The following is a 12,224-nucleotide window of genomic DNA, read 5'->3' as shown; positions in this document are numbered from 1 at the left end:
TGATTGACCAGTACTGGTTAGCATTTGTTGGACTTTTTACCGCCTTGAACTTTGATCATTGTTGCCCACTTAATGGTTGCGTATAGTTGGTTAACCATGCTTTTAGAAAGCTGATCGATATCAGTCGTTATTCCTGTTGTTAGCAAGGACAAACCCAAAATAAACAAGCCATTAATTGATTGTTTCGTCAGACAGTTCTACCAAAACTAAAGTATTTAATGTATTAACTATTTCACTATGAGCCATAATGAGGTTTCAACAGTGTAAATAGTCTGGCTTGTTGATATGGTGTAGCCTATACGATTAGAATGAACTTTACTTTGGCATCACAATGGAGTTATATTTATATTCACTAGCTTTGTGTTTGTGACAGATGCTGGGTATTGTGGCTGGCATCCTACAGCAAGACCATGAGGTCAAAGGCAAGGAGTTTCAACAGCTGCCCTTTCACAGGATATTTATAATGCTGTTCATTGAGCTGAATGCCCCTGAGCAGGTGTTGGACACTATCAACTTTCAGGTATTCCTCTCATTCCTGATTTCAGTCAGTTTGTTAACAAGCAATATTATCTGTCCCCTCACCCGCGGCGTCCTTTCACTCAAGCTCCATGGTTGTCTTCCACTCCTGTACTTCTACCAAAAATCATATCTGTAAGTGTCTAGGTATTTTGTCAATTGATGAAAATGGCCATTTGAAACCCTTGAGCACCATCCCCAAAATTTGAAACCTTTTTCCAGCAAGGGTGATCTATCTATGATCCTTGTATTCATTATTTTGTTTAAAAAGCCTTGCTGGATTGCCCAATATTTACATCACATCCCCAGGCGCAATTCCAACTGAGTTTGCTGTTTACGTTCTATTCTATGGTTCTTAGTTCTCCTATAACATTGTCTCTCAGCTCATTTAACATGTTCAAGTTAGCACTATCTAAACATTTACACCACGCTGTCTTTATCTCTCGTGTTATCTTTCCTTTCTACATTTTGTCTCAATTTTCATTTCCTGCGCATGACTTGGAAAAATATTTTCTTTGTTTGATCTGGAAAGCTGGTTGTATGGGTGTACATGTATGTAGGGTGTGTATAGAGATTATAATTTTTATATATGTCACTTTCCATTTTTCACATGACAGTTTATGTTTTACCAGGTGCTCACAGCTTTCTCGAACACCTACAGAATTTTGCGGCCAGCCAAAGCACCAGGTTTTGCGTTTGCTTGGTTGGAGTTGATTTCTCACAGAGCATTCATCGGCAGGATGTTGCAGCTGACTACTCAACAGCGGGCAAGTGTTAATACCTTTACGATTGCCCTGTTCCTTTCTCATATCCTGATTCTGCCTTTCAAATGGTTTGCCACTGACCACACTTGTCTACATCGTTAACATTTTCAGTTTTACTGCTAGCCATGAAAAACAGGTTTTTACAAGCATCAAAACAAAAACAAAAAATTTTTGCGCAAGGAATAAAAACACAAGCGGTCGGTAGCTGGGGTATGTGGTATGGTAATATAATCTTTCCCAAGGTGTAAATGGGTTACAGCAACTAATTACTATGTAGCATTAAATGGTAGCAGATGATAAATATGTATATACTGATGTACAGGGCAGGTGTATATACGTAGTGCATATCTATAGTGTATATCTATAGTGTATATATATATATATAGTTTATATGTTAATATCCAAAATACGCGCATGCATATTGGGCATGTGTGTAATGCATGTGTAGGTACGTATATACTGTGCGTATGCATCTAAGCTGAGTATACATATTTATATATTATGTGCACATGTGTTTGTATGTAAGGGATTCATATGTATATAGGGCGCGTGTACATATATAGGACATCCGTATCTTTAATTACCAGCTCAGGCACTAAATAGAACATATTCACTTTGATAATTTTAGTTTAGACTGACGAAAACTAGTCGTTTGCAATGTTTATTGGCAGTTTCACTAGTCAATGTCTCACGTGGAAGGCGGTAGTACTTTGTTTTGTAAACAATTATACATTTCCGCATGCTATCGAATTTCAATTGATGGCATCATTTTAAGTCGAAATGAAATGGAAAATAGTAAAAGGGAAATTTTGTAAGTAGAAATAGATCTAATGATGTGAATGCCCTAATCTGTTCCGTCTTCACAAAACTCAGACATGATATTTGTATGAATTTTAACTAAAGGTAGCAACCTGTAACAATACATGTTGGAATTATATTAATAAATAAAAAGGTATACATGGAAAGATGAAAGAACAGATAAATAATGAATAAAAAACTATAAACGGCATGTTTGTTTTTACCTTTGCCATTAGCCGTCTAGACGAGACAGCGCAGACAGTCGGAAATGAGAGGATGGTGATCAAAAGAGGTGGGTGTTGTATTGTTGTGTTGATTTTGCTTTGATCAGAACAAATGCTTCAAGAATGGAAGTAGAAAGATTTATTTACACCAGCACGAACTGAATAACTCATCATGCAGAAAACACAGAATTTGATTGGTAGAAGCTAAAGTTGTCCTCCTCTGTGTGTGATATATGATAACTCCAAAGTATGCAACTTACTTAATCTAAAACGTTCACAGTAAATTCAAAATGAACACAAAAAGTAAAATTTTCCGTTTTGCTTTAATGATTTTCGTTTTGTTTTTCAAATAAACGGAATGACTGGACCAAAATTTGAAAGGCCTTTCAGTCTTTCATACCTAAAAAGATATTTTTCAAGTTGAAGCAATATTTCTACAAAAAATACATTTCAGTACAGTAGACACTCCTATAATGTATACCTTCTATAACGTAAATTCCAGATTACTTAAAGAATTTATGTGAAGTTTTTGCTTCCAACTACGTAAAAAATTCCATATAATGTAAAGTGTCAAGTCGGGCGAGTTCTCAAATTTAAATTGAATGCTACTCAATCCCGCCGCTTTTGCGAGAGAAAAATGACTGGCGTATAAAGATATATCTATTATATATATATAACTTTAGCGACATTCTAGTTTGTCATGATAGATCATCATATCATGATAGATTGTCAACAGAAAACAGTTGCTGCGCGATTGTTTATAAAGACAAAGGCAATCGATTGGTGTAGGTCTTACAGCGTCTGTCTACCAATCAGAATATGACGAGTTAGAGCATCGTCGAAAGTTCTCTTTTATCCTAACCTTGACCCCTGGATACAGATAGACGATGGACAGATAGTACCAGTTTTTTATAGTAAAAATATTTTGCTTTTTACTATATCGTAGACGTATAAAATATTTGTTATTAGTTTAACTTTGCAAAGTAGACTGCTATTTAGAAAAACATAAGCAAGTAGTGGTAAATGAACAGCGAAGAAGTGCGCTCTCCGCCAACTTATTGTAAAATTATTGCAACCATGGTCTATAAAACCACTAAGATTGATCAGAAAAAGGAGAAAAGTTGTCGATGCAAACCAATAATGCTGCAGTTATGGTACAGCTGACAAATTAGAAGAATTAAGTAAAGTTGCTCATTTTTGCATTGTCAAAGAGGTAAGTTTGGAAAGATCTTGGAATGGATTAGGCAATTAATATGTAATTTACTGTTCTTATAACATAGATTTTCGATAACGTAAACGTTCTTGGAACATATTATTTACGTTGTACGAGTGTCTACTGTTCTTTAAAATTTCCTATGTAGGGTATTTCATAAGTAGAAGTTTCACGTTTCAAATAATTGTTCTTCAGTTGAATGGCACATTTGCTTGATGATGTAAAATTTGATGTAAAATTGGTGTAGTTTATGCAATTTTTATACAACAACCCTTCAAAATAGGTTTGACAGCAGCAAAGTTTTATTACCAATAATTTCTCGCAAAGTAATTATGTTATTATTGTTTGATATCCATCTCGTATTTTTGTCATAGTTTCAAAGCGAAGCGTTCGACTCACCTGAATAAAAAACTACAATATGGAAAAGTATTATTACTGGACTATCTTACCCTGTGTTTCTGTATCACAATATGGAAAAGTATTATTACTGGACTATCTTACCCTGTGCTTCTGTATAACGATATTGAAAAGTATTATTACTGGACTATCTTACCCTGTGCTTCTGTATAACAATATTGAAAAGTATTATTACTGGACTATCTTACCCTGTGCTTCTGTATAACAATATTGAAAAGTATTATTACTGGACTATCTTACCCTGTGCTTCTGTATAACAATATTGAAAAGTATTATTACTGGACTATCTTACCCTGTGCTTCTGTATAACAATATTGAAAAGTATTATTGCTGGACTATCTTACCCTGTGCTTCTGTATAACAATATGGAAAAGTATTATTACTGGACTATCTTACCCTGTGCTTCTGTATAACTTTGAGATTGGCAAAATTCATCATTAAAACAAATCCCGCTACAAGTGAAATGATGGGTGTGTATGCTGTTAGCAAACATACCATTGCATTGCTGAAGAATTTAAGTCGTATATACTGCCGTCAGACATAATTAATATAATATCATAATGGCAGAACTCAGAAAAGTTTAATATAATGTAACTTCATTAAACACAAGCATAACAAAAGTGGCTCAAGCAAATCCTCAACTTTTACCTGCTGTCGAAATATAAATATAGTCTGATGTTCAAATTACTATTTAAGCATGTACGAAGTAGTGTGGTGGCAGCAATTTAAAATTTGTAGTCAGCAGCATTGAAAGGTACCGCCAACTAGAGGGCAAGTCGAGGATATCAAATCTAAATTTAATATCCTCAATAACTACCGACTTTTTCATAATATAATTGAAAGCGTTGGACTGATTAGCAGCACAACAACAAACTTTCTATCAACAAACGAGGTAATTCTGAAGGTTAACCACGTATACAATATGTTATGTACATTTTGACTATTTATTTGGATCCTAATCAATTTTTTTATTTCAGTGATAGTTTATTTAATGATCGTTCACTTTTATCCTTATCTATAAATAATGTCTGATAAATAGTGATGAAGGACTTAATATGTACTCTGCGAAAGTTTATTTTGGCAAAAGTTTAGCAGATTTTTTGGGTTTTTAGTATTCAACCCTTAGGAATGTAATTAAGACGGTAAATAGTATTAATTAAAAACAAGGTTTTCGGTTTTGAAAGCATTGTTTTCGGTTTTGAATTCAGCAGAGATGTTTTTCTTTGTTCGTTTAGATGTAGAGGCATCGGAATGTATTCCGTTTACTTGAACCAGATTTGTTCGTGAGAGGAACATTACCATTAGTTTTGTATAGTAACTGTACCAATCTATTTCTTTTAGGGCTGGAATATGTATGCTCAACTTCTGATAGATCTCTTCAAGTTCCTCGCTCCTTTCCTAAGAAATGCCGACCTAAACAGAGCTATGCAGGTGCTATATAAGGTGAGCCATGGAGGTGCTGTATAGGATGATATGTCGTACTGGCGCTATGTAGGGTGATGGGTCATGCAGGTGTTATTTAAGGTGATGAGGCGTGCGGGTACTTTTTAGGGCAGGTTATGTGGATGCTATATAAAGTAAATCGTGTAGATTGTATGTAGTGTGAATCATGCACGTCAGTTATTTTCTATTGAGCATTTATAACTCATCTTGCATAGCGCCTGCATGAACCATCACCTTATAGAACCCTATAAGGGATATGGCAAGTCATGCAAATGCTCCAGACTTTGCAAAGAAAACAATCTTATGCAAGCTGAATCACGAGATATGAAATTTCAGGTACTCGTCATTCCAGAATAGCTTAAAGATGTGGTTGCGTCAAATCTTAGTTAATTTTAAAAGAAAGTGTTTTTCTTTGTCTATCAGTTGATATGTTGTTTGTTGTGTTAGGCGATCTAATTGTCAAGATATTTGAAGATTAAAATCTATAAAAATTTCGATCGCGGTAAAAACGCTCAGGCCAAAAAAAAACATGCCCAGACTTGCCCAAAGTGATGTATTACGTGATACAACCTGTCTCTAACTCTCGTAATCACATCAGCTATTGCGATAAAAGTCTAGTCCTCCGTGGCTCTATTGGCATAAATTTTATCTTATATTTGTTGTGTTGGCTAGAATAAAATTTTAAATACAGCTACAGATACATTATCAAATGTCTCAAAGGCCTCAAACAAGTAAAAATTAAAAACTTGTCATATTAGCTTCTTCTAAATGCTGTGTAAACATCTTAGTACCGACTACCAATTCTACCGGTCTACGGCAATTCTGTCAAGCAAACTATGTAGAATAAGGTCTTTGTATCGGCACAGTTCCGTCGCTACCCACACTAACGATATAAAGCCTCACAAAAGCCCCGCCACATTATGTCCGTCGCCTATCCTGGGAGTGGAGGCTGTATATCATTGCCTACACCGAAAACTAGTTTCTTACTGTCGTAAGTAAAATAAGCAAACTGCGTCTTTGAAAAGAATATGTGGCGAAACCAACTACATCCCTTAAAGTCATGTACATTGCATAGTCGACTGTCAACGTGTCATTATTGGTATCAATGTGTAGAAAAAATTCACTGGTCACATTTGATTAGTTGATTCAAGCACTAAACAAATGGTCGAGCTATGCAAAAGTGCCTGACCATGCAGCTCTGATTGCACTTCATAAATCCATCTATCAGAAAAGATTTCAGCACAGGTGTTAACGGGGCTATGATATATTCAATTTTCTGCAAATCATGTTTTGCATTGCAAATTATGTTTTGCATTATCTTCAACAAAATTGTTTTATTATATAATTTTTACAAGCAAAAAAGTTTTCATCTTGGCATAATGCTTTTATTAAAAATATCCATCAAGTCATGGCCACTCACATAGTTTCAGCAGATACAATAAAACAAATTCATCTACTGCAGCAAATTCAAACAAAACATCATGGTTTATGCAGCACACATTCAAGTCTTTTTTCCCATTTATGGTAGTTTCCACACTGACAAAGCTGCTTCGGCTGGTGGGACCACATAAACATCCTGTAATCAGTAAAACAAATGCAATAAATACAGTGTATGTCATTCATAGATATGTCATTCTAACCCGTATCTACTGAAAGCTTTCAAATTGGGAGTTAGATAGATTGTGAGTGTAATTTTAAAAACGAATAAATGTTTAACAAAAGCATAAGTACGCCAAGCCAACGATTCGAAGCTTTGGTTCTGGAAGTTAAAGATTTGCATTGATCAATCGATTTTCTTCACTTTCTACAAGTGAGAAGTGAACATCATAAATCTAAGTGAGAAGTGAACATCATAAATCTAAGTGAGAAGTCAAATCATAAATCTAATTTACTAGATAAAACTGTCACAGAAAGTTTGAAGCAAATATAGCTCGGTGAAACGATAAAAAGTTATAAATCAATGATTAGTGACAGCAAAAAGTTATAATTTTATTAATTAGTACATGTATTAATGAGTACTAAAAATATTACCTTTAGTATATTCATCAATCTAAGCCATTGTATTGCTAGATGCTATGGATTAAAAAGATGTCAAGAACTCACTGTACATACATATCTCGCACCGGCAGGAAATTACATTATAACCTCAAACAGGGAAATATAATCTGAATGTAAACTCAACGGTGTATCTGTAGGAGACTCAAAGTAAAAGATAAATTTACCTCCATTCTCCTATCTTCCTCCGTAGCACTTTAATCACCTGATGCACAGAAAACCCGGAGTCACCTTCGCAGTAACTTTACAGCAATTTTTACAATTTTGTCGTTCATCAATAAAACGTTTCGATCGAGTAATTCATTAAAGTTACGATGTTGATTAGTTTAGTAAATATCGATTTCCATGCAATTTAATATAGTAAAATCCCTAAATTTGAGATCACATACAACGCGTTTTACGAGTGATAACATGTATTACAACCTACATAAAAATTCCGTGCTGATGATTGGCTAATGTAGCGACCTTATATTTATCGCTCGTGGACTCTTTTCAGATGTATCACTAGTTACGTCACGAATGAAGCACCCGCTGGAACGTGAGCTTTTTAAAAGATGGCCTCAATCAAACGCATATATCTCTGGTCAGGATTGGTCTACAAAAACAAAAATGACATCAAATTGTAGCTGATGTTTTAGCCTTTTATTGGTATTAATTTCATTAAACCGACCTTTTTGACGCAACTACATCTTTAATGTAGTCTTCTTTATAACTCGCTTTGCTGGTCATGCTGTCTATGTAATAACATTGCATTATGTCTCTGTATATATGTAGTGCATTTTATATCCTAGATGTGTTAGATCTTAAACTGTTTCTTTAGCTGCGGGTATGCTATTGCGAGCTCCCGTTTATGCGTTCAGAACTTCAGATTCTTAGAGATACCCCTCATCTATGTGTACTTTTCGAACATTCCATTTCAAATCTTTTCTGATAGCTTTTAGTCTTATAGCCAGATGTTTTTTTACCAATATTGACATAAATGTCAAGATTTCTTAACCTTTACTGTATGATACTGATGTCCTATATACATCCACTTGGAAACAAGTAGAATACTTTAATATTATTTTTGCCACAAAGTTGAATAATTTACTTATATTCCAATGTCATCATTGTTTCATATAGTTACGTGTACTTGAGTTGAGCATTTGTAGTGGTGTTTTAGTAGTCCTTTCAAGTTGTTCACTACTTTCAGGGAACATTAAGAGTGCTTTTGGTACTGCTTCATGACTTCCCAGAATTCCTCTGTGACTACCACTATGCTTTTTGTGATGTCATACCACCAAACTGCATCCAGATGCGAAACTTGATTCTGAGTGCCTTTCCAAGAAACATGCGTCTGCCCGATCCTTTCACTCCTAACCTTAAGGTGTGTGATGTTGTTTGCTTAGGATTGTAAACAGCTAACCTGAAGCTTTCAATTTCTTCAAGGGTCACATGGCATGCATTCGTTTTAGTAGGTTTGCTTATAGCAACTATAAGTTCTTTGCGAAACCAATATTAAAACGCTGTAAAACGCCTTCATTACTCTGAAAGTTTGTGAGCTAAACTTTATTTTGAGTACAAAATCGCAATCAGCGTGTCTGATTTACCTAGTAAGTATAATAAAAGTTGTACGTGACAGTTACGGTTTAAGTTCTTACCGGGCATACGAAACTTTGTTTATTTGAATACAGTAAATCAACTAACATCTGTATATATTTCAAATAAATCATAGGTAATGTAACTGACCTGCCTGATTGAACTTGTTTAAAGTGAAAGCCCAAGATTGTTCACATGTGCACCAATAAGCACTGGAGCGAAAATATATTGTTGTGTAAAGAAAATAGTCAAGCAGCAAGATGAAAGCATCCGTACACACTTCGTAATTTTTTAAGAAAATGGATAATTTGTTACGTCGTCCACGATGTCTGATCATACAGCTGATCATCTCATAATTTGGGCTAGTTTTTTCACTATTTACTGTTATTTGGTGGCAACCTCTGTCGTCCATCGTTGTAAATTTCTCACGGTTATCATGAGCATGTTTACACAGCCAGTTTTTGTATTCATTTCATACCATTGAATCTATTGCATCATTTCTAGGTGGACATGCTGACAGAAATAGTTCATCCTCCCAAGCTGATCACAAATATTCCATCTATAATACAGCCCGACTCATTCCGAAAGGATCTTGATTCCTATCTAAAGACCAGGTCACCTGCCACCTTCCCTTCAGAAGTTAGGTCGAAGCTTCAGGTAAACCTACATTCTGTTTGTTTTAAATTTATGATAAACTGTGAAAAGGTGTGTGTAAATTTAACAATTTGTTGAGCAGCATTGTACGAGTATCATCTTGTTTATACTAACCCCTGGAAATATCAATATCTGTGAATTGACATGAATGTTCATATTAATCCTATGCATAATGAGACAATGCTTGGTTATTCAAGTGTTCATTCCTAGGGTTGGTATCAAATTTTTTAATTTTCTGGTAGGTGAGCTCGGAAGCTGGGAGTAAATACAACATTCCGTTGATGAACGCACTGGTGTTGTACGTCGGTATCCAGGCCATACAGGCTATACAGAATAAGGGGATGAGCCCGAGTGCAAGCACCATCGCACAGTCCAGTCATATGGATATTTTTCAGAGTCTTTCTGTCGACCTTGACACAGAAGGTATATTTAGTTTTTCGATTGGCCTCCCTTGTCCGATCATGAACAAAGCGTTGGCCTTGGTGTGTTTTGCTTCCTGTACTTTGCATGTACTGTGTCCCTCATTGGTGCGTTTCGATTAGTGGGTGGGCATGTTAATTCATTAGTCTGGTCTGTGGTGCTCCTGTGCTTGTGGATGATACATCATCGTTCGTTTGAGACACATGAAGATTTGTTTGAGATCGTTAGTTTTGTTTTATAAAAGGATAAACAACAACATTAAAAAGAACCGTTTTATCAGAAATTAGGAACTTTTATTTGTTATTATAAAATATTAGATCAAGATCAGATGTGCAAGATCGTCATGAGTAATCAGTATGCTCATAGTTAATTCGTGAAGTGGCAAGGCATCCGAATGGGATGATGGTTAGAGCGGCCGGTTGTATTAACACTATTAGTTGGTTTCAGATGAACGGACGCTGCTTTTATTGTAGTAAATATTGCAGTTTTTCAGTAACGTACACCGACTTACCTCTCATCTAGGTGTATGCTACATAGTTTAGCAGTCAATGTATGAAGTTCATATTGCGATACAAATAGATCGCAGCTCTCCAGGGTGTAGTTGGTCATTTCAGGCAATGTTAGGTAAAATTACTGCGCTTTTATAACTCATGATAGACTTATTATTATAATCATTCGAAGGCCCTGTACTACTACTGTACTATGTAATATCTACATAAATTATTGTTATGTGATTTTGTATATACATGCTTATTCGTCCAAGTTGCTTCGTAGGTCGATACTTGTTTCTCAATGCCATCACCAACCAGCTGAGGTTTCCCAACAGCCATACCCACTATTTCAGTTGCGCCCTCCTATCCCTCTTTGCTGAGGCACATAGCACCCAGCTGCAGGAACAGATCACAAGGTAAGACGTTAGAGTGTTTTATTTGTCGCATTGAGTTGTAAGTCATTCAATATGTTGGCACGGTAACAATAATTTGACAGTGATTTATGATAAAACAGATGGAATGTTTTTCTTGGCTAACAGTTGTTTGAATAATTGCTGTGATATCGGTTACACAGGGTTCTTCTTGAGAGACTCATCGTCAATAGGCCTCATCCTTGGGGCCTCCTCGTCACTTTTATAGAACTCATCCGCAATCAATCCTACAAGTTCTGGGGTCATGACTTTGTGCACTGCTCCCCTGAAATAGCTCGACTGTTTGACACTGTGGCTAGGTCATGCAACCAGAACCGATCTCAGTTGTCAACTGTCAGCTCATCTTCTACAGCTACTGCTGCCACCAGACAGGAATCTGCCGAGCAGCTTCCTGCTGCATAGCTTCGGGCAAATCAATCCTAACTGCGCGGCTTGCTAGTAGCTAATGTTGAAATATAGTTTAGTTCACGCAAAATATGCGGATAGTTATGATTTGGTCGTATCATTTGAACTGTTGTTAGTAGAATACTATTGCTCTTATGCTATCATTATTTTGGATATATTACCGCTGCCATTTTGACAGATTGCATTGTTCTACCCAGTAGTATGTTACTAGAATGATTTGTTTCTTCCGATTTGTCAAATTATTATGTAGCATTGTAGCCAAAATGTACATACGACACCTTTTTGGTGGAGTGAACATAATTTGTGCACGGAATTCTGTAAGATATTTGTATCAAAGGTCTGTACAACGATGCGTCCCTCATTCTGCAAGTTCTTTGTCATTTTATACTAATAAACTTTACTCCTACACCTACTGATCTCATAACATCAGCTGCAGGTTTTAGTCGAGTGCAAAATGAGTATATCAAAAATGAATCGGTCTTATGAATGCGCAGAAAGTGATGATGGTAGCTTAGCTGGTCAATTCAGTCAATTAGTAAACTGGTGCTTAATGCTTGCATGTTGATGGTTATTTCTGAAGGATTAATATTGTAGCATGGATAAGAGAAATTAACGAGGTTGTCATTTGAGTTACCTGATGTCTACAAGAACAATTGTAGCATATTTCATAAGTTAGTGCTTTCTGATATACCATAAAATGTTTTTAGATGTAGCATTCTATGAATGTCTGTCTCTAGGTGCGTACTTTTGATTAAGTTGCTACAGATTCTACTTGTGAAAATTGTTTTGCGTACTTGAATTGCATGGTCTTGATT

The 12,224-nt window shown here is 35.7% G+C and overlaps 1 protein-coding gene across 1 annotated transcript in view; it reads left to right on the top strand.

Annotated features, from left to right (window-relative positions):
• LOC137391639 (CCR4-NOT transcription complex subunit 1-like) overlaps nucleotides 1–11,811 on the top strand; it is a 57,784-nt gene extending 45,973 nt beyond the window's left edge. Inside the window, exons 34-41 of the mRNA XM_068078157.1 lie at nucleotides 374–520; nucleotides 1,149–1,283; nucleotides 5,274–5,375; nucleotides 8,623–8,796; nucleotides 9,513–9,665; nucleotides 9,905–10,085; nucleotides 10,857–10,989; nucleotides 11,148–11,811. Of these exons, the coding sequence (XP_067934258.1) occupies nucleotides 374–520; nucleotides 1,149–1,283; nucleotides 5,274–5,375; nucleotides 8,623–8,796; nucleotides 9,513–9,665; nucleotides 9,905–10,085; nucleotides 10,857–10,989; nucleotides 11,148–11,406 (1,284 nt within the window). The 3' untranslated portion in view covers nucleotides 11,407–11,811. The remainder of the gene's footprint in view (nucleotides 1–373; nucleotides 521–1,148; nucleotides 1,284–5,273; nucleotides 5,376–8,622; nucleotides 8,797–9,512; nucleotides 9,666–9,904; nucleotides 10,086–10,856; nucleotides 10,990–11,147) is intronic.
• Nucleotides 11,812–12,224: the final 413 nt, after the last annotated feature.

Source organism: Watersipora subatra, chromosome 3 (assembly GCF_963576615.1).
Source record: "Watersipora subatra chromosome 3, tzWatSuba1.1, whole genome shotgun sequence".
NCBI classification, from domain to species: domain Eukaryota; kingdom Metazoa; phylum Bryozoa; class Gymnolaemata; order Cheilostomatida; family Watersiporidae; genus Watersipora; species Watersipora subatra.
The sequence above is the reverse complement of the archived record's forward strand: the minus strand, read 5'-3'. Positions and strand labels throughout refer to the sequence as shown.